General features: G+C 44.5%; 1 protein-coding gene across 1 annotated transcript in view; it reads right to left on the bottom strand.

Annotated features, from left to right (window-relative positions):
* LOC147668937 (actin-binding LIM protein 3-like) overlaps positions 1-26,875 on the bottom strand; it is a gene marked incomplete at its 3' end in the record, with an annotated part of 333,512 nt that extends 306,637 nt beyond the window's left edge. Inside the window, exon 1 of the mRNA XM_086948335.1 lies at positions 26,731-26,875. Within this exon, the coding sequence (XP_086804461.1) occupies positions 26,731-26,743 (13 nt within the window). The remainder of the gene's footprint in view (positions 1-26,730) is intronic.
* Positions 26,876-27,374: the final 499 nt, after the last annotated feature.

Genomic DNA, 27,374 nt, shown 5'->3' with positions numbered 1-27,374 from the left:
GGTCTGCTCCAGAGTACCTTCCTTCATTTCTACCTTGCCGTTAATCACCTTGTGCCTATGTAGGACCATACATTTTCTCCATGTTCAGTAGGAGATCATGGTCCTGGCAAAACTCATCGAATTTTCTCAAAGCTAACTGTAAACCCTTTTGAGTCTTGGAAAGTATGAGGGTGTTGTCTGAAACATAAGCAGAGGGATTTTCAGGCCTGCTAACATAGGTGCATCAGTGGGGAAATTCTGGAAGTACTGGACTACCCTATAATGGACAATGAAAAAAGGGTTGGTGCAAGAACCCTTTCTGAACCCTTTTTGCTATAGGAAACTTTTGCGTAACCCTACCTTATGAGTCCCAACGTACCTGCGCATAATTTGCTTCGTGCAAGGTAACTAAAAAGGCCAAGATTTCAAGTGGTATACCTAGTTCTAAAAAGGTTCTCCGCATTTTGGCACAGGGAACAAAATCAAAAGCCGACTTAAGGTCGACAAATGCAGCATAAATTGTATCCTCACCTAAAATTACTACACGCCAGTAGACCATAATAAACCTAAAGACCTGATCGATGGTGCTGGTACATGAGCGGAAACCCGCCTGGAGTGGTGACAGAATATCAAATTCCTCCATCCAGACTTGGATTCGGCAGAGAACTATTCTAGCTGTGACTTTCTGAATACAGTCAATAAGGCTTATAGGCCTGTAGTAACCCGGGTTAGAACGATCCCCCTTTTTAAAAATCGTGAGGATTTCTGCTCCTGACCAAGTATCGGGCATAGTTGTCCCACTAGCGATAGCATTCGCAAGGAGCTGGATATAGGAAGCCCAGGTATCTATATCGTGGATGTACAGATCCGCCGGAATACCGTCCAACCCGGGTGCCCTGCCTCTTGGGACTGATTTAAGTGCTACTTCCACCTCTCGTTTGGTAAAGTACAGGAAGAATTCGGATAAAGACAATTCAAATATTTCCTGGGAAGAGTTTGTATTTGCAAACTGGGTCTTAAAATGAGATACCCAAAGCGTGGGAGGTACATGGTTTTCTGGCACCCAATTCAAATCTCCCCTGCCCCATTTCACGAGATGCCAAAAAGCAGTCATGCTTCTCCCTGCACAAGCCTTAAGCAACTCTTCCCAATATTGGTCTTCCAATTCCCTTTTTGCTTTCAATTGGACCGACTTTTATCCTTCCCTTGCCTTTCTGATATCCTCCCTGTTTTTAGCTCTAATGGTCCTGGCTAAAAGTCTGTAAGCTACTCTGCATGATTCACCATACCAACTGGTCGACTTAGCACCAGATCGGCTCTTATAATGTTTTCCCAAACTAGTAAAAAAGCCTTTAAGCTTACTAAACAATTTGTTGTGGACCCGTATCACCTTTAAGTTCACCTCCTCTTGAGTAGCACACAGCCCTGGAGAGTAGCCAATGCACACATCACTAGCTCCCTCATCTGTTGTATATGATGTGTTGTTAATAACCTTCGACCATTTAACCCTCCTAACATCATTTGTTGTATGGACGTCTACATAAGCAGTTAACGGCACCTGCTTATCGAGAATAGGTATGCTTTTAAGCTGCAAAGAGAGTACTAATGGGTTATGGTCGCCCTCAGCGACTAGGGTGGGCCAGAATTCCTTATTAAGGAAGATGAAATCAATGGGACTACTGCGCAACCCATTATTAAAGGTACGGGAGCCCTGTCTATCAGAAAGAGATCTTCCGTTTACTGCCCTTACCCCTTGTTCTGAGCAGAACACTTTTAACTGTACTGCTGCCCCAGTCCATTTTTTTATGGGAGGAATTACCAAATGTGGTATGTTTCACAATGCATCCTCCTCATAACTGAGGTTAACATCAATATCATCAAGGGGCTCAAACGAGAAATTAAAGTCACCGGCTAATAGCACATTACTTACACCCTTATAATTATTTAAAAACATATCTAAGAGAGCCACTGTAGGGGAGGCTTTCCCACCTTGCATACCCCTAGCATAAACATTGATGAGCAACAAATCAGGGACATCTGCCATCTGTAATCCTATTATTAGGATGTCCCTGCTATCAATGGACAGTTCATCCACCCTATAATAATCAGACTGCCTTACCCACGTTGTTAGGCCTCCCACAGGTCTTCCCCTTTGTCCTCCTTGTGCCAGTTTGGAGAAGTTTATAAAACCCTGTTAAAAAACGTTATCCGTTACCCAGGTTTCCTGGAAGGTCATTATGTCATGTCTGTCAATAAAAGTAACATATTCTTCTGAAGTTAACTTAGAACATAGCCCTGCTACATTCCAAGAGACTAATTTCAGAACTGAACCACCATGAGACTTATTTTCTTTGGACACCAGAGACCCTGATTGATGTGCATGAACAATCCCGGGGACCCCCTCTCCTACCATAATACTCCAGTGCGCCAAACCGCTACCCCCTTCTTTCCACACCATGCTAATGCCCAGGGATCTATCCAGTCTATTTTCACCAACTGGCATTGGTGGTGATACACAATTATTGGGTGATACTAAGGTGCAGGTGAACGTACACACTCGGTAACTGGTGGCGCTGGATTCGCGTCAGAGTCAATTAATATGTTCTAATGTTGTAAATACTTCGAACCTATTGCGTGTAGGAACCACATAATTATAGGGACCTTGTTTACAAAGAACATCCTTCGGTACTCCCCTACCTCTATCAAGATTACCTTACGGGTGATAGAAGAAACCCAAGGTGAGTATATTTATATCATCCTTTGATAGGCGACCAGTCCCAGCCCATTTTAAAATTTCCTGGACCAGTCAGGGAGACCTGAAACTAAAGACCACACAATCTCCCATAAATGCCTTTGGAGATTTACCGACCCGAGGAACTATTCACACCATTTTAAATTCACTAAATAGTGCATTCCCAACCCCAATCTTCTGTTTAACAGATGTAGGGCCTTGTTTTTAAGCGATGACCAGTGCTCCTGTGTGTTCGAAGGAAGCAGTGATAAGTTTGCCAATACGACTGTATAGGGTGTTGCTTCAAGCGGGAGGTGCAGGGGCATGCAAGCATTCCCAACCCCGCCCCAGTGGATATATTGGAGCCTGAGGACTAACTAAGTCCCCTCTATGGTTTATACTGGTGTTAGAAATTCAAGGTACTGAGATACTAGTTGTAATAGCTGCAATTGTGGAAGGTCCAACATCATCAGTCCTCTCCTGTTTGAACTCTACCCTTCCCACTTGCCCTTGTTCTTGTCTACTAGGAGAAGTGGGTGGGTACACTAAGTAGGTGTCGCTCCATAGAAGCCAGTCTCTTATCTATACTGGCCAGTTTTTTTATCAATGAATCTAAAAGGGCCATAAGTTTCTTCTTGACTCTCTTTAAGAGCTCAGTTTCATTAGTACTGCTTGCGTTACTAGAACTACATGTTCCCTGGGTATCTGGAATTAATGCTTCATTAGAGCCTCCCTCTTGCCCCCATTGTACAGGCTTCCTTTTCACCATTTTCGATGCCTGTAGCGTAGATTTGGGAAGGGCGCACGCTTTCTTTTTTTTCTAATTAGGTGCCCCCCCCCAGGTGCTACGGAACTCCGTAATTGATGTGTAAGTGTACTAGCAATAGAATTACATGGGTTTAAAGGAGTTGGAGGTGAACCAGCTGAGCAGTCTAAGATGGGTGGTTCTTTGTGCTGACACTCCGGGGTGGACTTCAGTCGGGGGCACAGTCATTAGCATCGATATGATCAGGTGCAGAAGGTGTTACTGTTGGTAAGGACCCACCAGAGAGGCTCTGGGGTTCTAAAGAGAGTCTTCGTTCCGTCAACTGAATCTCATGAATTAAAACTGATTCAGCCCGCGACAGGAACGCATCCAGTGTGCCCACTACACCAGCCCCCCTCCTCCCCATCACTTGTTTCTGCTCATTGCCCCAAGCTATATAACCAACAAACATGTAAAAACGAGTGGAACCACTTACACAGATTAAATTCTCAATAGGGTGGCCCAGTCCAGTCTCCTCCTGGCTCGGACTGGCTCAGACGGGCCCGCCCTGTGGCTCTCTGGCCTCCGTTTTATGCGCCTGCTGGTGTAAAGCGCCATGTCAGCGCCACAAGTAATGCTGGGCAGTGTAGTTTATTGGGCCCCCAAGCATCAGCAGACAACAGCGTCACTCAGCAACCAGCCCCCATGCAGCGAGGAGCAAGCGGGCGACAACCGGCAATAGGCACAGCAGGTAATGTCTCTTGAAAAGGATTCCAGCGCTGCGGGAGCTCTGGCCTCTGTTTAATGTGAGTCCTGGCACAAGGCGTGGTATCAGCGCAGCAAGGAATGCTGGGCAGTGTAGTTTATCGGGCCCCCAAGCGGGAAACATCCTTTACAACACAACTTTTACAACGCAGTACCATTACGGTGCAACTTTTACAACGCAAGTCATTACAACGAATTGCGCTGGAGGGCGCTCTAGGATAGGGAATAGTTTAATTACTATCCAACACCTTCCCTACTATCCACGGGGACTGGAGTTGGAATAGTAAATTAAACTATTCACTATCCAGCGCCCCCCAACGCAAGTCGTTGTAATGACTTGCTGTGTAAAAGTTGCGCCGTAAAGGCATGCGTTGTAAAAGCATGCGTTGTAATGAAATACATCCCCCCAAACGTCAGCAAATTACGGCGTCACTCAGCAACCAGCCCCGTTTAGCGAGGAGCAAGCGGGCGGCAACTGGCAATAGGCACAGCAGGTAATGTCTCTTGAAAACTGAGTAACATAAATCGAGTTAAAGCAACATCAGCAAATTAAATAGCTCGGAAGCAGGAACATTTCTGCAGGAAGCACAAGAAGAAAAAAACTAGTTGTCATTATCCCCTTCCTCAATCCTCCAGAACTCTCCTAATCTGGTATAAGCTTCTCCCAGACCTACCAACTCACATGGTGCTGCCATGTTTTGTACGGTACCAGCACTCATCATACAGCCACACAGTGAAGAGTCGTCATCACAGTTGAATTTTAACAATAGCTGAAAACTGTTGCGAAGAGTGGGCGTCCTGCTTGTGTGTGGTCCAGGCTGAGTCCATATGGCGTTGTTTACTTCTCTTGGTCATGGGAGGCAGCCTTCGAAAGCACTTTTGTGAACTTGGGGAGGGTAGTTGTGGCTCTACCACTCATGCAACGCCAATGCGCCAAAGCCCTGCCCCTTTTTCAGGGCCACTAGAATCATCTGATTCTGCTACTCTGGCATTTACCGCAGAATTGTGGATCTGCTGCATTTGCCAGGTTATCCTTCATCTGCTGCATAATGTGCAGATTTTAACAAAAAATATGTTTTCCAGTGCAAACGGATCAAAACTTACTAAAATCTCAACTTTGGGTTATATGTAGGAAGCATTTTTGTGCTTGAAAATGGCCCAATTCTGCAAATCTGAACGTTTACCACCCCAAAAATGCTTTTTGTGATGTACAAAGCCCAATTTGCGATTCAGGAACTTGTTAACGAATCACAATTTGGGTTTTTCAATTCAGTATTTGGAAGGGGCGTGTTGAGGGAGTTTCTTCCTAATACCTTATTGGAATGGTATGTATGAATGTTTTGAGACCAAAATGCGGTTGCAAAACATTAGCAATTTACCACTAATTGAAAGTTGGTGGTAACCCATTCGTAAAGGGAAAGGGGTCCCCAAGGAACCCCTTCCCCTTTGAGAATGGTTGAAAAAAGGGACGACCACTGCCTACTCTTAAAAAATGTAACTTCAAAGTTTCAATTTTTGGGTAAATGCATCCTGTTTTCTTTTAAGGAAAAGGGGCTGCATTTAAAAAAAAAGATTGCTTTATTTAAAAGTCATCACTGGCATGGTGGTCTGCTGACCCCAGCAGGGCACCATCCCCGTGATAGCAGCAAATCGGGTGGATCAAAAATTGCAAACCACATCGTTAATATTCATGTGGTAGGTCTATTTGTGATCCTCTACAATCGCTAATGAAACTCAAAAGAGTTTCATACATTGGGAATAGTGATTTCCTAATTGATTCAATAAAAATTGCAATTATAAAATCGCTATTGCTAACTTTTGTACATCTAGCCCCAGATTTGATGCCACGAAGAGGAAGGCTCTCTGCAAAGACAGACTGATCACCCCTCAGTTGCTTTTTGCAGTATTTGAGTGTTACACTGATGCTAAGGAGTAGTAACATTTGCACAGTTTCAATGTGTAAAAATGAGAAAATAATGAAGTAAGACTATCACAAAATGTGCCTTACTCCACAGCAGATTTGTCTATTCTTGCTGCATTATTTAGTCAACTTTGCCACATAATTCAGTCCTTCCCTCTTGCCTAATTCCAGTGGTCCTGCCCTTTTTGCCAAACCCCGTCTCTTCCAAGGCCCCTTCTCGTGCTCGTGCTGTGGTGGACTCACTGTAGACTTTACTCCTCTGTTGGCAGACCTTTTATCCCATAAAACATTTCATCTGGTCACTTGCTGCTGGGAAAATGCAACATCCTGTTTTGCTGATGCTTTTAGTATGACGATCTCGTGATAATAAATCACTTCCTCTAACGACTGAACAAATCATGCCGAATCGTGACCAGTAAAACGTAAAGGTCCTTCCATAAACGTCTGTCCAGCAATTCACGGTAACATTTCACATTGTCGTACTCCGGCGTTATTTATGTAGAAAACCATAGCACACTCAAAGTGTTACTTATGTATGCCTTACAGCCAGGTTCTCATATAAACGGGACACTCATAAATGAAATACACCCATAAAAGCAAAGCACCCATTAAAGCGAGGCAAGCAACAGTGAAAGTAAAACATCTACCAAAAAACCTAACTAAGTACGTGTTTTATTCCAGTCAATGTCCCCTTAGCTTTTCAATCCATCACAACTGCCAGTCAGGGGCGGCTCCTCCATTAGGGCGGAGGAGCGTCGCCCCATTGCTTTCTCGCAGTGCGAATAGCAAAAACATAAAATGGTAAAATTACCATTTTATGTTTCTGCTTCTCGCACTGCGAGAAAGCAGAAGGGTATGCCTGGTTGGGGGCGGGTGGGAGGGCTGGTCTTCAGGGGAGGAGTGGCTTGCAGTCTGAGTGCACTGACTGTTTGGTCAGCCCCAGGGGCGGCCAAACCAGTCATACGCACTCTGCATTTTATCCATGTAGGCTGCATCAGCGTACATGGAGAAAATGGCCTCCCCATAGATGCCTGTGGGGTCGGTGTCACAGCCAATCACAGCACTGCAATTGCAGCGTTGTGATTGGCTTAGGGGAGGGAGGCTGCCTGCTCTGCCTGCTTCCTGTTCAGCAAAACGCCGGACCCGGCCGGAGTTGGGACAGCACGGGATGGTAAGTTTATTTTTATTTAGTTTTTAAAATAACCCCCCACGAACCCCAGCGCGACCCGCCTCCCCCCACCCGTGAACCATGCCGACCGCAACTGCTGCCAGATATCGACATTCTAAGGCAAGTACCATTAGAGGAATGAAAGTGAGGGAAACAGAGAGGATGGGAGATAGGAACAACACATTACGATAGAGTAGAGTGACAGCCTTCTGGAGAGGGCACTCTGTTACCAAGCTGATCAAATTCTAGCAGGACCTCTCAGCAGGGTAGAGTATTTGGTATACCTGATGGGGGGGAGGGTGTGTGCGTGTGTGTATACACATTTACACGGCTACACAAAATTGGGACAGGCCAGACATAAAAGTAATGCTAAAGGCTTTTGTCCTACTTTTATGTTTGGCCTGTTCCTGGTTTCCCTTCTCAAAATCTGGTCACCCTAAGACAGGGCCACTGGAATTATGCGGATGGGGAACACCAAATTATGCGGCAGGGTGGACTAAATTATGCAGTAAAGAAAATGTAAATTATGTAGCATAATGCGGCACATTTTTTTTTATAGTGGTACTACATTATTTAGATTTTTTTTACACATAAATATACTGTCTGGGAAAAGATTTCACCTCATTATTACCAGTTTAACAACCACATACAGAAATAAGAAACTGAAAGATGATAAGTTAACCTTTGAGAAGGACCATCCCCTGCATGCGAAGACATGTTGCAGTTTTTTAGTAACTTTTGATATGTTTGAGCTAGAAACATTTGTTTGGTTAAAATCTGCAGATTATGCAGCAGACCATAGATTATGGGGGAAATCCATAATTATGTGAAAAAAACAGTGGGCACAGAATCACATAATTTCAGTGTCAGGTCTACTTGCACTGAACTGTGCCCTCTCTGCCTGGAAAAGGCTCCAATGAGGGCTGAAATTGCTTCCTTTCCCCAGATACCTGCTTCTTTTGACCAAGCCTAGAGGTGCCACATGACTGCAGTGTCTTGTAGATATGAATAGTTGGACCCTAGTGGTCCTTGATGAACTACATAGGAGAATGATGTAATCGTTTGTGTGTTTGGGTGTGGTTAATAAAGTTCATGATGCACTGCGTACAGTTAAAGGTTGCACTCTGAAGAATAAAGACGTGCACTACAGAGCTTTGTGTGTGGCGGAGTCATTTGGATGCTGCCAGGCTGGGGAGGATGCTACAAATGGTGGTGAGTTAGGGGATGTGTAGCCCAAAGTAATGAGAGTGCTCTCCCTGAGAGTTTTCTGAGGTCCAGCGCACTGCTCGTGCATGCCACGTTTGCTTAAGTCAAAGTGAAACAGTCAACAATTGGCGTATGTGGAGTCAAAGTGCCACTCCAGCCACTTCAAGACTTTCGAGGAAATGTCAATGGCACTGCGGAAAGTTCAGGCACAATCGGCCCGGAACTTGCTGGTAAGTCTGAAAGAAGAGGTACCACATCGCAACATAGCACAGAGCCAGCATACATACAGTACGATATCGCTAAAAGCAGCAACAACCAGGTATGGAGAAGCACAGATTGCTGCAATAGCCAAGTGCAAAAGTGTGCTAAAATCAGAAGCTTCCAGGTCCTAAGAAATGTTAAAAGCAGTGACAACCAGATACAATGCAGGAAATTGAGATTGGTGCTGACCATGTACATGAGAAAAAGCAGTCACTCACCACCAATGATGGAAAAGGGGCCATACAACATCAGATCAGCCGCAAGAACACTGATGCACGCATACAGCAGGGGCTTAGAGATGGTAGGAATGAAGCAGGTCCTAGAGGGCAGCAGACAGCACTGTAGAGGGCCCTATTCTCAATGTCAGTGAGGTCCACAACTGGCTATGATGCTGTAGTTTTCCTGAAACTGCAGCTTCCATTTGATACTGCCAAAAAGCACAATATTAGTGCCAGATGTACTGCCTGGATTGAAATATTCTATGATTTCATTGCCTCACTAGAAAAAACAGATGACAAAAAGATCATCAAATACCTAAAGCACCTTGCAGGTGACGGACTGAAGGAAGCCATAAAGAAAATACCCCAAGTTGATTAAATATCTTACCGTCAGATTAAGGCAACATTAGGAATCATTTCAATCCAAAGCCGAATGTCGACTATGAAGGGTACATATTCAACGATGCCAGACTGCAAGCTGGAGGAACAATTGATGAGTTTGTTGAAAGACTTGAGGCCCTCATCAAGCATTGCAAGTTTAATGAATTCAATGATGAGAAAGCCATCTGTCTCAGAAATCAATGGTTGCCTTTTCGACTTATTCAGACGACGTATGCTGCGTGAGATACTTAGACTGGAGAGAGTGCTCATGGCTGCAAGAGCAGAAGAACATACACATCAACAAGCTGCTGAGGTGGAAAATGGAGTAGCTCAGAGTGAATTGCATTGAACATGAAAAGTAAGCAGAGCACAAGGTCGAGGGCCATAAAGTGATGTCTCCAAGAAGAAACATATTGTGTTTCTGTGCAGATTCTCCTTTCTGCATGAAGGCAAATTTCCCAGCACTGGACAAACATGTAAATGTTGCGGGAAAGAATACCATTTTGTAATGGTCTGCAAAGCAAAAGAGAAACTGACTACGTCACGTCGAGAAGAGAAAATGGACACCACAAAGTTCATGAACCCCTCTAGCCATGCCCACCAGACAAAGCAGCGTCACCAAATGAGGCAATTGGAAACTGAACAAGGTCAATCGTCATTGAATTCATCTACCAAAGGTTCTTTAACTTCCTGGTCGAGCGACAGTAAAGAAGATGGATGTGCAATGATGATTTCGAATGGTGAACAATGTGAGCACATGGGTTTGGTTCCATGCAGAGAAGAGTAAAAGTCAAAGCAAGGTTGTTATGTTTAACAACCATGTTCCTTAGGACATTGTCTCAAAATCACACTAAAGATGAATGGTTGTTCCATACCTTTTATCATTGATAAAAATCATGCCATCAGAGAAGTACAATGAACTGTCGCCGGTGCCCTGTCTCATCTCTTTAAAGACAAAGGTATAAATATGGGCTGCCTCCAGGCCATTGCAAGTTCAAAAATCATTTGTGGCAACCACGTGATACAAGAAGACGAAAGTAGAAACACCGATCCATGTTCTTTAAAGGTACTTCATCAGGTGCATGTTTACTCAGTTTTAGTACAGCTGCTGACATGGGTCTGATTTTTATCAACTACAACATGAATGCACATGCAGACATAGTAAGTCAGTTTCCATCACTGTTTGATGGACTAGGAAAGCTTAAGAACATGAAAGTGCAACTTCATATCAATGAGGACATACGGCCTGTAGCTCAACGACATAGTCAAATTGCTTTTCACTTGCAAGAAGCAGTTGAGAAAGAACTGGAGACGCTGTTAAAGCATGATATAATGGAATGCTCTACTGGTCCGACACCATGGGTTTCACCCATAGTGGTAGTGCCCAGAAAGGAAAGTTGAGGCGTGGTGCCCATCTGTGTTGACATTTGCCAAGCTAACAGGAAAATTGGCAGACAACAACATCCATGTCCGCACATTGCAGACATGATTACACAGCTGGATGGTGCGACAGGAGCACTTTTTTGACCCACATTGGTTTGTTCAGATATAAAAGATTACGTTTTGAGGTGTCGTCAGCAGCAGAACTTTTTCAGGACATCATTTGCCGCATAATACAGTGTGTCACACATACCTTTAATTATAGTGATGATATAATGAGATTTTGGGCCACTCAAAAGGGGAATGTCAACGTCCTTACACAAGTATGCCACTTGCTGGCTGACGCTGATCTCACTTTAAATGTGGAAAAGTGTAAGTTTAACACAATAAAAGCCCAATACTTTGGGCAAATTTTCTCTGAAAAAGGGATGGCACCAGATACAGCTCAAGTACAACTCTTATCGTTCACTACTCCACCCCAAGATGTGACCATGCTACAATCCTTCATTGGCATGGTCAGTTACTGTTCCAGGTACATTCGTGATTTTGCCTCAGTCAGTGCCCCTTTGAGAGACTTGACAAAAAAGAACGCTGTGTTTAAGTGGTCACCTGAATGTGATATAAGCTTTAAGAAAATTAAACATGCAATTGAGAATGCAACTGAAATGGCCTATTTTGTTCTAAAACTTCATACTGAGATTGTAGTAGATGCCAACCCAATGGATTTGGGTGGGATCCTTTCCAAGCACAGTGGACACAACAACACACAAAGACACATTGCGGCTTATGCAAGCAGGAGTCTGTCACAGACCGAACGTTCTTATGCCCAACCTGAGAAAGAAAGTCTAGCTGTAGTGTGGGCTTCTGAACATTTCTATATGTTTTTCTATGGAAATCACTTCACCCGTGTTACTGACCACCAGGAATTGGTCACCATTTTTGGGAATCCATAGGCCAAGATACCCCCATATCGAGAGGTGGGAGTTGAAGAGTATGATTACACTATTGCGCATAGGCCAGGGAAAGATCATAATCCAGCTGACTACTTTTTATGAGTGTCAGTGCAGTGTCATAGTGCAACGTCTAAAGCAGCTGAGGCATATGTTAACTTTAGAGTCAAGTTAAGCATATCTGCAGCTCTTTTGGTGGAACAAATTCTTGCTGCTACAACTACAGATTGAAATCTGTATGTTCCCCAGCAATCCTGGAAGAAACACACTCAACTTATTATGGATAACTTTAAATACCAAAAATTCAAATAATGTGAGTGAGGCACTCTCTGTCACTGAAGAAGGCATTATACTAAGAGGTACTAGAATTGTCATTCTAGAGAGTCTGTGACAAGAATTCATTGAACTAGCCCCTGGGGGTCATCGTGGCATTGTCGCCACCAAGATAGATCTCCGAAACCAAATGTGGTTTCCTCGCCTTGATGAAAGAGTTCAAAGAGAATTAAAGGCCTGGCATGTGTGCAACTGCTTGCCTCCCAAAATAATGCAGCATTCATTAGTTGTGTCTGACCTTCCGAAGCAGGTGCAGGAGAGGTTTGCAGTAGATTTCTTTGGACCCCTTAACAAAGGACATCACTGAATGGAAATTGTTGATGAGAACTCATGATTTCCCCCTATGGAAGACCTGTCGTCTACAACACAAAATAAATTCATTGGGATATTAAATTAAATTTTTGCAACATTGGGTGCCCCATCCATTCTCAAGTCCGACAATGGTCCACCGTTCAACAGCCAAGAGTCTAAAGATTTTCTCACCAACATGAATGTCTAACATCAGAAAGTACCACTCTCTGGCCAAAGGCCAATGGTGTTGTCGAACGCTTCATGGCCACCCTAAAGAGAGTAATTCAGTGTGCTGTGCCAGAAAGATGTGATCTCAAATCGGCTCTATGTTCATCTTTTGATGCTTACGGATCAACTCCCCATTCCATTACAGGTGATAGCCCTCCGACTTTGATGTTTGGGAGAACCATCAGAACCAAATTGCTGCAATGGACAAGAACTGATCAATGGATTCCTTGCACAAGTCTAGAATGAAGACCTATGCTGATAAACAACAATGTGCTTGAGACACAATTTTCAAGGAAGGAGCCTGGGCCATGGTTAAGAAAAATGGAAAGGCACATCTGATGCCCCATCTAAAACTGAACCCCTGAAGGTTGTAACCAGCAAAAAAACATATGGTGACTTCTCAAAGTCTAGGAAAGTCCATCATAACAGATTTGTCACACTTCAAGCACCTACCTCGATTTTTGCCAGCTCCCGCTGTCAGAAGTGAGACCTGCCGGCCAGAAAGTCTGGAAAGCTCACCTCCTACGCCTATCTCTGCATACCTGGTGCCTGAGGCAGGCCCTGCTCCTCCACTACATGAACCTCACACTGACTAGGTCTGGAAGAGTGGTTCAAGCACTTTGATGACCCATTGAGGAACTATGATCTATATATATAATATTTGTACTTTTTTATTTAACAGAGGGGAAATGTAGTGTCTTGTAGATATGAACAGTAGGACCCTTCTGGTCCCTGGTGGGCTCTGTAGGAGAATGACGCTATAGTTTGGGTGTGTCTGGATGCGTTTAATAAAGTTTGTGACGTAGTGTGTACAGTTAATTGTTGCACTCTGAAGAATAAAGGCATGTGTTGTGTAGTCATTTGCATCCTACCCGGCTGGGGAGGATGCTACATAGATATATTGAAAGCTCTCCAGTTTGAGGGTCTGAATGAGCAGAGGTGTCATTAAATCTGTGTTTGTGTGGGAGGTACAGGCCAGGCATGTGGGGGAATGAACAGTATATCACCACAGAGTAGAAGAATACAAAGCACATATTTCTCAGTCATGAAGGGCAGTGCATGAAATAGACATTTATGCACCGCTTCAGGTGCCTACTTCCTAAAGGTTTGTTTGAGTAGTGATCCATCTATGTATTTCATGTTTTATTGTGTTGTGCTGGCAAGCTAAAATCTCTTTCTATTGTGGCAGCAGACTGCTAGATATATGGTCTGGGTCGTTCTATTCTACCTACTTGCCAATCCCTGAAAACCCCGGAGGGAAACGGGCAATATTCAAAAACATGTACCCTTTTGTGCAACAAATGCATCACAAGCGCAAGCTACAGTCCAAAGGAAAAGTTCTGCCTCTTGGCTGTCAGAAAGGTATTATAGACAGAGATCTTGTGAGGTGAAAGTCCACTCCTGGACTGGACTATGCAAGTGGTAGGTATCGTTCAAGGGCTGCTCCTCAGTTTGATGGGCCCAGTCCAGCCAGAAGCCCACGCATCTACGGGTATGTGGTAACCCCGTGTTCTCCGTCCATCTTTTTATTGAGTTTGGGCATGCATGTAATGTAAATATATCTACTGGAAAGAGGCTGATAGAGGGCTGTAGGGTTTGACAGAACTGTACCATCCCTGCCACTTTATTTTTCCTTCTACGTGCCCCTCTCTTTTGGAGTTTAGCAACTGTTTGTGGGTCTATTGACCCTGAGAGGCCTCCTCAAACTTCAAATTTGCTGCTCTTCAGTAACACCCTTGGGGTGCCATGAACTGCAGAAGCCCTCAATTTGACAGTCTATCATGTAGTGTGGAGTGGATAGTTGACCTGACCCAACTAGGTGCAGCTCCTTGACGGTGGCAGCATTTATAGACATTCGTGGTACAACAGCTGCAGAATGTATAGTGAATTGAGGTGCACTCACTGACTTCTCATGTAATGAAAAAAGTACAACAAATTAACCTATGCTCTTTTTGGGGTGCTACACTACATACTTGTGTTGGCTAACACAGTCAAAACAGCTGCACCTAAGTTTGATGACTAATGGCCTCTCTTTCTAAATATAGTGTAGTGGACTGGGGCAAATATGGGCCCCTTTTCCCTCTACTGTTTTTTGGGTATGAAATGTTTGCAATATGGAGCCCATTGGTTTTACAGTAGTGATCGGCAACATCAGAACATTTGTGCATGAAAGATCAAGGAGGACTTGGGTGAGCCATAGTGAGCCCTTGGTGCTGTGGGCTTCCATACCATTGTCCCAGTGGGTCGAACTGCAGGATACCCCCTTCAGAATGAAGGATGATTACCTCTGAATGTGGAGCCACTAACTGTGAGCATATAGGGTGACCATCTTGCAAGATATCCGCATTTTAATGGACCAACAGAAACGTAACTCTAAACTGGAATTCAGCCTTGCCTTCCTGGACCCGGAAACACTTCACATTTCACTTGTGGAGGTGTTGTGTATCACCAAGGAAACCTTTGATCAAACGTGGCTGCTTACTTATATGAAAGGATGTGTGAGGCAGTGAGTGGATTCAGGCCATGCCAGGCCATGTCACGGGAAACAGCCTTTATAAAGAGTTTTTTTTTACCACATTGTACCTTTACCACACATTTTTTACCACAAATGTTTTAGCAATGCATAAGCTTTTACAATGTATGCCTTTACTATGCATTTAAGGTAATTTCTGGGGTGCAGGGGTCTCCCCCCACAAATACATTGTGTGTATATATATATATATATATATATATATATATATATATATATATATACATACATACATACATACATACATACATACATACATACATACATACATACATACATACATATATATATATATATACATATATATATATATATATATATATATATATATATATATATACATACATACATACATACAATGTGTTTTAAAGGCATATGTTGAAAATGCATATTCGATCTAAAAATCTAAAAAAAACTGTGGGGTAAAAAATGCGTGGTAAAGGCATGCAGAGTGTTTCCCTGGGTTGTTCTGTCATACAACTCTGTATCACAACTGAATCATTGCCGCCAAAATGATAAATTACGCCGTTTATTATCTGCTGCCAGCAGCATTTTCAAATCGGGATTTTTTTACAAACCCACAGTGTGGTAAAAGGGTATGCTCCTGTGTTCACCGCACAAGCAACTGGGTCAGAAGATGACTTCCGTTTACGTCATTTGACACCCAGTGTGACTTTGGACAAATCAATATCTCACCTTTTCTAGGCCCACATAAGATCGGGGTTGTCACAGGTCCTTGAAGAAATACGGTAATATCTTAAAATAGAAACAGAACACAGATGTACTAATGTGTGAAGCAGGTGTGAGACCGCCTGGCAAAACACATTGAACTGAGCCATCAGTAAAACCCGACGTAGGACTTGCTGACGCTGCACAGTGTCCATTCAGGGAAGCTCGGAGTGAGGCAAATTGACAGTGAGCACATTGCACTGTCCCATCAGCCTAGTGTCAGACCACATGAGGCCAACACATTGCACTTGTAAAGCGGAGAAGCCATTGGCTGAAACATGGCACACATGTCTATGATTGAAATTCATCAAGCAGTGCTCTGATTGTAATATGCAGACAGGTCTGTGATTGTTATTAGGGCTCCCGGTTTTATGGTGTTTATTTTTTTAACATTTCTGTCTGTATTTATCAATATTTATTTTTTGGCCATCTTATTGGCAGCTATTCATATTTATTTAGTGTTTTCAGAAGTAATGGCGTTGTGAAATGGTATATTTCCATATTTATTTAACTGATAAAAACACACTTAATCTATGATGTCTGTTGCGTTTTAGATAATTAAGCAGCAAATATAACAAAACACTACACCCACAGATAAATATTAGCATAATATGCAAATATATGTTAACAAATACCATCATGTACGGAAATCTCGTCCTGCTTTTTAACTCCCCATGCTGTCTATCTGCTCAGCGGTCGAACTGGAATTCATAAAGGACGGCATGGAGAGTCTCTCACATAACAACTTTATATATTTTTCTGCTTTTTAAAATAAATACGGACAGTAAGCACATTGTTTTCTGTCTGTATTTATCTGTAAAAATCAGTAAAAACTGAAAACTGGGAGCCTTAATCGTAATATACAGACGGGGCTATTATTTAAGTTCACCAAGCAGGGCTCTGATTGTACCATATAGATAGGGCTATGATTCAAGTTCGCCAAGCAGCGCTCTAGTTCTAATATACAGACAGGGCTATGACTGAAGCTCACCAGTCAGGGCTCTGATTTTAATATACAGACAGAGCCAGGCGTGCAACGCCCTTTGGGCTCAAAGGGCTTCAGCCCCCACCCCCAGTCGTGTGGGTCAGCCGGGGCTGAGACAGCTTTCCAGGCTGACGACCGTCTTATTGCAGCCGCACCCGAGTACTTACCAGGTATTTAAAATACCATTTACTTGTTGAAGAGGCTTTGTTGCTTATTGCTGGAAGACTTAGCCACCCAAAATTTGTATCCCGCCCGCCCCCCCCCCCCCCCCCCATGAAATTTGGCTCTAGTTGTGCCTCTGGACAGCGCTATGACTGAAGCTCACCAGTCAGGGCTCTGATTGTAATGCACATACATACACGGCCATGATTGAAGTTCACGAGGCAGGGGTCTGGTTGTAACACACAGACATACATGCCTATGACTGAAGTTCAGCAGGCAGAGCTCTGACTGTAATATACAGACAGGGCTATAACTGAAGTTCAAGCTAAACAAATAGGAGAGCAAGGGTTTTTAGAGGGGCCACCAGCCAGGACGCCGAGGGACCCGATCTAGGTTCCCTGCAGAGAACACACATCAAATCGATTCCGGAAGTGCCTCTCCGCCGCGCCCCGAATCTCTGGAATACCATGTTATAGCAAAGATTTTTCTCGCGAACATCCGCTGCCTGTAAGTAACAGCAGCACCTTTTTATTTCACTTTTTCCACACACCTTAGCACGTGTGTAGGAGATAATCACCTGTGGCACCACCTTTGCCACTCTTGGTCCTGAAGAAAGTCCTGCCCAATTTTTTGAAGGGACTGAAACATGTAGACCACCAACACATAGTCAACTCGTAGTCATAATTTTTGTACTTGTAGTTGCACCACATAGTTTTTAAACCTACACTCTGGGCCACCAAGAATACATTACTAGGCAGGGATTCTCAGAAGTGTATTTTAATTTTTCACCTTCATTCACATCACACTATTGCACAACACCCGCTCCGCTGTAGTCAGGCTTAGAAGCACAACCAGGCAGCACTCGGCAGGCTGGTTGGACCCCAATGATGAAGCATGACACCAACCAGGTTGGTGTGTGAGGGGTTTATAAATAAGACCGAATGGGTCCAGTTTTATGGCTTCAGCTACAAGCGATCTAGAATATTAGAATATATTCCACATATACAGTGGGCTAGTCCACTTTGATTATTCATATAACTGAAGTTCACCAAGATGGGCATGAGGGAAATGTACAGATGAGCCTATGACTGAAGTACATTAGAAAAGACTGTGATTGTAATTTATAGACACTATATTATAATAGAAGTATAACGAGGCAGACAGAGCTGTGGTCTAACAGTGTCAGGCAGGGTATGGCTGTAACTGAAGGTAACAGGTAAGGCTAAGACCAAAATAAACAGACAGGGCTGTGACTGAGGTGAGACGGCTTTGATTGCAATGTACAGAGGCAGGTCTACGACTGACATTTACCAAACAAGACTATGACCACAATATACAGACAGCGCTATGATATATGAGATAAAGTACTCTCTGTCGTTATAACCATAGTGCAAGTCACTGAGGGGTTCCATAATCATACAGCGCAACAAGGCAAAAAAGTTGAGCTTCTTTAGAAGGTCATGAAATTCCAAGTTGACTCATAATATCATTTAAACTTATGGCAGAGTGCATTTTGTTATTTATAATACATGATCACACAATCACCCTTTCTGCAAACTTCTTAATTCCTTGGTGTCTTGCTGATTCATATAAAAGAGACATTGTAGTTGCAGTCATAAGGAAAAAAAGCATCCCTTAGTGTGGAATTGAACATACCAAAATTCACTTGGTAATTTGTTACATAAACATATTAAAATTAGTTGAATGCAAGTCAGATTAAAAAAATGTTGTAGCTTACAATGAATACTGACAAGCAGATAAATTATTTCTTCCCTAGAAGTATTGTGTGCAAAAATAAACATGTTGCAATAAATCTCCCCTTCTGCAGAGCACTGTTCATTTTAGAAACGAATATCAAAAGCAACAACATGCCAGTTCTCATTTTTGTTGTTTAAACTACATCTGTAATAATGCTCTGTGACCTGCTTTCACCTTGGCAGCTGGCTCTGGCAGCAGGCATTACGATGTGACAACTCAACTGCAGTAAATCATTACAGTTGAGCAGCTGCATCATTTTCTTATTACAGGTGTCTAGAGATGTCACAACTCAAAGGTCTATATATTATGAAAGTGCAGCAGACAAGGCTATGAGCGACATTTACTAGAAAGGGCTAGGAGCACAATATGAAAGAGGGATGTTATTGAAGTATTCCGAGTCAGAGGGGGCAGTGACTGAAATATACCAGACAGTGCCATTTTAAGAAAGGGATACAGCTGAAGTACATTAGACGAGCCTGTGATTGCGATTTATATATGTATGGAGACTGGTGTATGGTAGAAATCTAAGTAGGTGGACAGAGCTCTGATCAAGCAATACTATATAAGCAGGCGCGGCTGGTACAGGTAAGGGCAGTAGGGCTGCGAGTGAAGTCCACAGACGTCGGAATGGGGGGAAATAAAATAAATTAAAACCACTTACCTTGCCCTCGCTCCATCGCCGACTCGACGATGCCGTGAGCCCAAGGTAAGTGGTTTTATTTATTTATTTTATTTTCCCTACTCTGTCGTCTGTTGACTTCCCGCTCTGCCCCTCCCCCGCCCACCCCACTGCTCCTCTGCTCTTACCTGCACTGGCCGCGCCTGCATACAAGGTATGATTGATACATGTAAATATGGCTACGATTCACATCTGCCATCCAAGGGCACGTCCACAATGAGCAGACAGGGCTATGATTGAAGTGCTCCTGATCAGAGAGGACAATGATTGCCAGTCAGTCAAAGAGCTTTTATTATCGGTAAAATACCATAAAAAAGGCCATACACACGATACACATAAAAATACATAATAAAAGGCGGATTAGGAAAAATCTCATACAAGGCAAATCCTACAAATGTTAAAAAGCATCAGTTAAAAAACAAGGATATACAATATATACAAGTATTATTTAAAAAAAAAAGAATGACACCCCAAGAAGGCGAGCCCTGCCCAAGTAACATCAGAGAGGATCCACAAACATTACAGAGAATATTCTACTGCGCAAGTGGCAAAGTGTGAACTTCCGACTTTAATATTGCACACCTCGTATACCACATAGACTGGAGAAATCTAGCTGTGGCGAACACTATCAGGGGGGTGGTATCATATTTAAGGATTCTAAAAACCTCCCTGAAGTCCCTAAAGCCCCTGGCCCTGCATAGTTGCAAGATCCATTTCTCTCTTGCCCTGGCATAGGAGGGGCAGAAGAGCAGAACGTGCAGATCTGTCTCTGCTGCTCGAGCACCCCGGGCAGGAGCTCACAATAGGGAGGATTGCAAGTTACTGAAGAGAGTTGTGACTGCAACGTACAGAGACAGCGCAGTGGTTGAACTTTACCAGACAGCGCTGTGACTACAACACACAGACAGGGCTATGAACACAACACACAGACAGAGAGATGATTGAACTTTACCAGGCAGCGTTGCGACCACGACGCACAGACAGTGCGATGACTGAACTTTACCAAGCAGCGCTGTGACCGCGACACCCAGAGAGTACGCTGAGTGAACTTTACCAGGTAGCGCTGCGACCACGACACACAGACAAAGCTATGATTGAACTTTACCAGGCAGAGCTGTGAACGTGGCATACAGGCAGCACAATGATAGAACTTTACCAGGCTGCACTGTGAGCACGACACGCAGACAGAGCTGATTGAACTTTACCAGATCAAAAACCACAACACACAGAAATGGCTATGATTGAAGTTTACCAAACAGGGCTATGACCAGCGGCAGCTCCTCTTGCATGTGTGGGGAGGGACTGAGCCAGGCCATCGGAGGGGGAGGAAGAATGTTGTGCACTTCTAAGTGTGCATCTCTGTTTGGCCGGCCTTCTTAGACCAGCCAAACAGACATGCGCACTTAGCTTTCTCTAACCCGGCTGTATTCTACAGACTCCCTGTGCCTAAGTGTAGAGTAAAACCAACCCGCTCAGGCCAACCCCCATGCTGCTCTCATAGTATGAGAGAAGCATCTGGATTGGATGGGAAGTCTGTTGCCCCATGGACTGCGAGGAGCGGCAGAAAGGGGGTGCACCAAAGCGCGTGGCGACCGCAGGTACTTTTTTTGTTTATTCAAGCCCCCACTCCTGCTGCCCTGCCGCCCTGCCATAGTGGCAGTAGCCGTGACTGGCTATGGCCACAATACACAGACAGACATGTGTATTGTGGTATGTCTACCAGTCAGGGCTATGATTTTAATATACAGAAACGGAAGAGGCTGAAGTACACCAGAGAGGGCTGTGATTGAAGCTCGTCAGGCAGAGTTCTGACCACAATACACAGAAAAGGCTATGACTGAAGTGTCCTAGACAGGGCTGTGGTTCAATGTATAGGGAATGGGGTGTGCTGGAAGTATAGCAAAGGAAACAGGGCTATGCCTGACAGTGTATACTTGTTATATGTAGACAGGGTAGCTATGACTGAATTATAATTAATCGGAGAGGGCACAGATTGAATCGCACCATTAAGGGTACCAGGCAAGCTGTGCCCACAATGTACACACAGGGCTATAACTGAAGCACACTAGACAGCTATGTTTGCAGTTCATATAGAACATTGATACTCAAAGTACTGTCCAAGGGCCGCATGCGGCCCTCCTGACCTTTACATGCGGCCCCCTGGGCAGCAGCTGCACTGGGCTGCTGTTTACTCGACCCAACACTAACATAAAACAAATGTTAAATAGACAGCAAGCACTTATCTAAAGGTTAATTGCAGTTAAACAAAAGGAAGTAACTATGTCCTTAACTTTAGGAACTCCTTCATTTTTAAAGACAGCAAACATGTAAAAATATGATAGTCTTTTCAAAATTCAGAAAGTGTATTTCATTGACCTGTAGAACCTTTTCACCTTACTAAATCAAATTTATAGCAGTCCATTCAAAAGTATCTTTTAAAAGTCATGGTTTTCAAACATGAATTTAAAAATGTTCATGCTTAACACCCCCACCCTGACAACAATGCCTTTAGTGATTACATCCAAGCACAGAAGATAGTTTTGCACAGCACACATTCTGATGTCATGCATTTTGTGGTCATTTTATGTGATAATGAAGAAAAAGTAAGGAAATTGTAATAAAACAATTACCCAGGGTCACACAATCTGGTCAAGTGGACAAGCCGGGATTCATCCCAAGTTTTCAGGTTTCACATTGAACAATTGAGTTCAGCCAGTAGATATACATGCTTCGCTTCCCCTACACCCACTTTACACCCCCCCTCCACACTCCCCGTTGGCATCAGTGCGGCTCTCGGTGACACAAAAGACCAAACATCCCATGATATAGAACATTGATACTCAAAGTACGGCCCGGGGCGCATGCAGCCCCCTTGATCTTTACATGCAGCCCCCTGATCAACAGCAGCACTGTGCTGCTGTTTACTCAAATCAGCACTAACATTAAAAAGACGTTAAATAAAGAGGCAAGCACTTATTTCAAGGTTAAGTGGTGTTGGAAAAGGGGTGTAACTAGGGAGTCCTACGCCACTTTACTGTAGGAAAACCTTCATTTTCAAACACATCCTGCAGCAAAAGTGTAAAAACATGACAGTCTCTTCAAAATTCAAAAAGTGTATTTAATTAATATGCAGAACCTTTTCACCTTAGTACATTTGATTATATCCGTGCATTGAGAAGTATTAATTTAAAAGTGATAGTTTTCAAATATAAACTTAGAAACATTCATCCTACCCCCCTACCCTGACAACAAGTGAATAGTGAACTAAAGAGGCAAGTTAGTTGTTATATGCACTCTTTGGGTGGCCTGGGTTTCCATTATACATGAACAACATTATAGTTGATTAATTCAAACACAAGAGAACGTTTTGACAGCCCACACCGAGAAATCATGTACTTCGATGTCCTCTTATACGTGATAATGAAGAAAAAGGAGAGAAAGTGAACTAAAACAATTGCCTTGGATCACACAATTTCGTTAAGTTGGGAAGCCAGGATTAATCCCAGGGTTTCTGATTTCACATTGTTCAATTCAGCCACTAGGTGTATAGTCCTCACTTCACCTACACTGACCTTAACACCACTACCACCAACAACCTCGCCCTATCACCGCTCTGCTGGCATCAATGCGGCTGCCGCCCACATCACATCCACCAAACTTTTTGGCCCCTGGGAAAATGCCTGTGAGCACCCATGATATAGAAGGAGCTATAAATGAAAGATGACAGTCGTGGCTTAGATTGAAATATACCAGACAGGGCTAGGACTGAAGCTTGCCAGCCAGAGTATGATTGAACACATAGAAAAGTCCATGACAGAAGCGGACCATTATAGGCAGGGAGATGCCTGACATACAGGAAAGGGCTGAAAATGCAATCTAGAGAGAATGGACGTTGACAGAGGCATAGCTCAGCTGTCACATGTGTCATCACAGCATCAGACAGGCCTATGATTGGAATATGGCCAGAGCTATGACTGAAGCAGGCCTAGCTGGACAGCTCTATAACTAAAGTGTATTGGACTGGGCCAATATTGAAGGATGGCTTCTTCCTATATGAAGAGGTGGTCGTGGATGAAATATGTACACAGAGCAGTGATTGAACACACAGACCTTGAAGGCATTGGAGTAGAGAGGTCAGGGTTGAGTTACACAGAATAACTTATCCTTTAGGCAGACCGGGGGAGCTCCGGCATGCAGACAATGCTCTCCCTGAACTATTCTAATTCAAGCGCCTAGACTGCACCATGATTGATGAATAGCGCATTGAGTGAAGAGTGCAGGTATGGCCTCAAGTGATGTTGCTTGACATGGCTGTGAATGGAGCCCAAAGACTAGGCGTGGATTGATGTATCAGACAGGGCTCTGATCGAAGTTAATCAGAGGGTGATGATAGCTGGGTCTGATGGCTCAGTGGACTAATGCGTCCACCGCAGGGACCTGTGTTCGACCTCATGGCCACAGGGTCTAATCCTGGCGGGTCCACCCAGCCTTTCATCCATCTGAGGTCGATAAAATGAGTGATCAATTGAATAGGGTTCCGCACTCTGTATGTTTGGTTAATACCGTTGGTACTGTTTTTCATATATTTCGTTGGTGCATAAGATAGTAATCCTGCTGGGCTGTCAGGATTGATACCACATTGATAATAGTTATGAATCCTGTGTCACAAGACGCATTCCAACTCTGCACTCCTTTATAACTTTTCAACAATAATTCAAAAAAATCTTTGTTCATGATTTCATATTTCATTTAATAGTAGCAAAGTTTTTCTTATGTAAGTTTTTTCATGAATATTTCATTTCATATTCCATTGTTTTATATAGCCCAATGCATTTCAAGCATATAGCCCTTCATCAGGGACTTCTTTTATATCTTCAAAATTTTGCAACGTTCTCGATGTGCGAGTAAATTGTGATGACAGTTCTTTTCCTCGCTACCTTTGGCGTGCAACGCTCTGTGTTCACGCCAAAGGTAGCGAGGAAAAGAAGTTGGAATGCGTCTTGTGATACAGGATTCATAACTATTATCAATGTCGATAAAATGAGTACCATTGAGTTGGGTAACAATATACATCTGTTATTCAGCACCTTGAGACCCTTGGGTGATATGTGCGCTTTACAAATACACATGTCATGTTATATGTACCAGTGATTGAAGTGGTGAAGATTGATACGTACCAGACAGGGCACGATTGCAGTTTTCAGACAGGGCTAGGAATGATACACACCACAAAGGGATTGAGGGATATTAGCCCGGCCTATGACTGAAGTGCACTGCAAGGAGCTAGGGTTGCACCATAAAGATAGGGCTGGGTTTGGAATATTTAGACAGGGACAGGGCTGAATACACAGACTCTGCTGTGATTGGCTTATAATGACAGAGGACTTCCTGGCTGACGCACCCAGATAAGCATACAGGGGGAGCATTGATTGTAATATACAGACGGGGCTGAATGAAGTACGCAGAGAGAGCGCTGAATGAAATCCACGGACGTGCCTCTCATTCAGACACTCCCATTGGGCCACACATGAGTATTTCACTCTGACTGGATACATAGATACGATTTAAATGAAGTATTTCATTGACATGGCTGTGAATAAAGCACACTGTCGGTGCTTGGAGCTAAGTATTCCAGATATTGTGTTTATTGTATAGTATCCCAGGTGTCCACAGTGACAGTTTAGGTAAAGGGTGAGGCTTGGCTAAAGGTACAGCGCCCCAATACAGAGCCGGATTTAATGCGAGGGCTCCCGGCTGCAGCGGCGCCCAGTGGGGGTGGGTGGCAGACCCGGGGCGTCTCCCTGTTTTAATACAGACCCCGCGCCTCGGTGGCAGGCTCGAGGAGAGAGATAGGGAGATAGGGTAGAGAATGGAAGAAAGGGATTATACAATGGGGGCCGTCGCGGCAGCGGGTGGAAAATCCAACGGGGGCGATAAAAGACAAAGACGGGACGGGTCGGGATGGGATGGTGATGAGAGAAGGTGTGTCATGGAGGGGGGAGAGAAATGAGAGGGGGACGGAAACGTCCGTCCGTGTTTACGGATCGGTGAGAGGAGACAGGCGAATGGAAACATGCGAGAGAGATGAGTGGCAAACGAGGAATGCAGACAGACATGATCTATAGCATGCCAGAGGGAGAGCGAGAGGTGAGCTCGTGGAGCCGGTGTGCGGACACAATGCCCCGCCGCCGGCCTGGCCTCTCTGGAGCCAGCTTGAGAGGTGTGTGCACTGCCAGAGAGCGCGAGCGCACCAATCACATCACAAGAAAATAAACAACGGCGGGGATGCAGGCAGGGGAGGGCCGGCGTCCTAGACTATTGTACCGCAAACATGCACCCGAATAAAAGTATCAACCCATCATAAATCCACTCATAAACTCACTGCCACCCTCCCCATCCTACCAACACGCAACCCCCGCGGGGCACCAACCCACCACCGTAAGTACCCACGCGCGGCCACACTTCTACCATCTTTTAAGGAACACTGGCCAACCAACCCCCAAACATCCATGCCTCACCCACAAACGTACACAAATACAACTCGCCCACAGAAGCACGCTCACTCTGCCCCATGCCCGTTTGCCACTGTAAAGACATCACTCGTCCATTAAATAATATGAACTCATCTCAAAAGTGTACCCTTAACACCAACAGTCACACTCACGCGTCCACAATTAAGAACACACTTACTCAGTAGCCACTCCCAAATACACTCACCCACCCACAAAGGAACATTCACCGGTACATATATACTCGTATACAGTGACATACAATAAGTTACCCAAACACATTCTTGAATACACTCATTAAAAAAATGCATGGGTATTCACCCACAGCTACGCAAATATGCACATACCCACAAATAAGCAGCCACTTACAAATACACCACAACCAACTCTCACAACCTACAAATACACATTTGTCCTGTAATACACACCCACTCCCTGTACCCATGTAACCAACCACAAACACCCACCGATGCATAAAAACACGTGCACATACACCCACAGATATACAATAAACCATCCGTAAATACATAGTACTTCCAGTACAGACACAACCCACCAAACCCATACAACCACCTGCCAGTACACTTCCAAAAACACATCATCACTTACAAATTTATATCTAGCCACACATACACGCCCACCCAGAAAAAACACTCCCCTTCCCCAAACCTAAATTCCTCAGAGACCGACCCGGCTTCTTACAACCAATTATTCAGCAAAAATTCCCGGCGTCGACCTTACTCGTGTACAGGGTTGCCGAGTGCCGACCCTCCCCCACCACCTTCTCCCACCTGACAGCGCCCGTAGGGAAGTGCACTTACTGCTTGTGCTCATATTGAAGGCGCCAAGAAGCCCTCACATCCACGCCGGGACCGCGGCGTCCTCTTGTCCCCCGAGCACCGGTTCTGAGCTGGATCCGCTGCTCCGCCGTCAAAACCGACTGTTCCCCGCGATCTCCGTCCAATCCCGGCTCATCCCCGAAAGGTGCCCACCTGGTTTTGTTCTATTTCCACTTCAAGAATCGAACCTTATTGAAAGTGAGTCGTGAGATCAACAGCACGTTTGGAAGCAGCGCTATTCATCGCAGGGGCTTCTAGCCGCTACATGCCACCAATGGCTGTGGTACCCAGGACAGCGCGGAATCTGCGAGGGGCAAGACGACCGGGACAAATATCCGAAGAGGTGCAGATCCGCACCAGCACGAGAGTGCTGGTGACCAGGAGTGGTAGTGAACGATGCCTGGTGCCCCAGCGACGGCCCACAATGCGCTGCGGCGGCCACCTGCTCCTCCACTATGCTAAGAGCGGTGTGCACCGGAGGCGCTAGGCAGGATCTGACAGGGCGCTGTGCCGCCGGCAGGCCTCTGACAGGGGGGCGTGGCCACGAGGAAGGGGTGGGAGCGACAGGGGTGTGCACTATGGGAGGGGCTGGGATAATGTGGGCTAGTGGCCAGAGGAAGCACCGG

Source organism: Lissotriton vulgaris, unplaced genomic scaffold (genome assembly GCF_964263255.1).
Source record: "Lissotriton vulgaris unplaced genomic scaffold, aLisVul1.2 SCAFFOLD_1320, whole genome shotgun sequence".
NCBI lineage: Eukaryota > Metazoa > Chordata > Amphibia > Caudata > Salamandridae > Lissotriton > Lissotriton vulgaris.
This window is presented reverse-complemented; position numbering and strand designations above follow the sequence as displayed.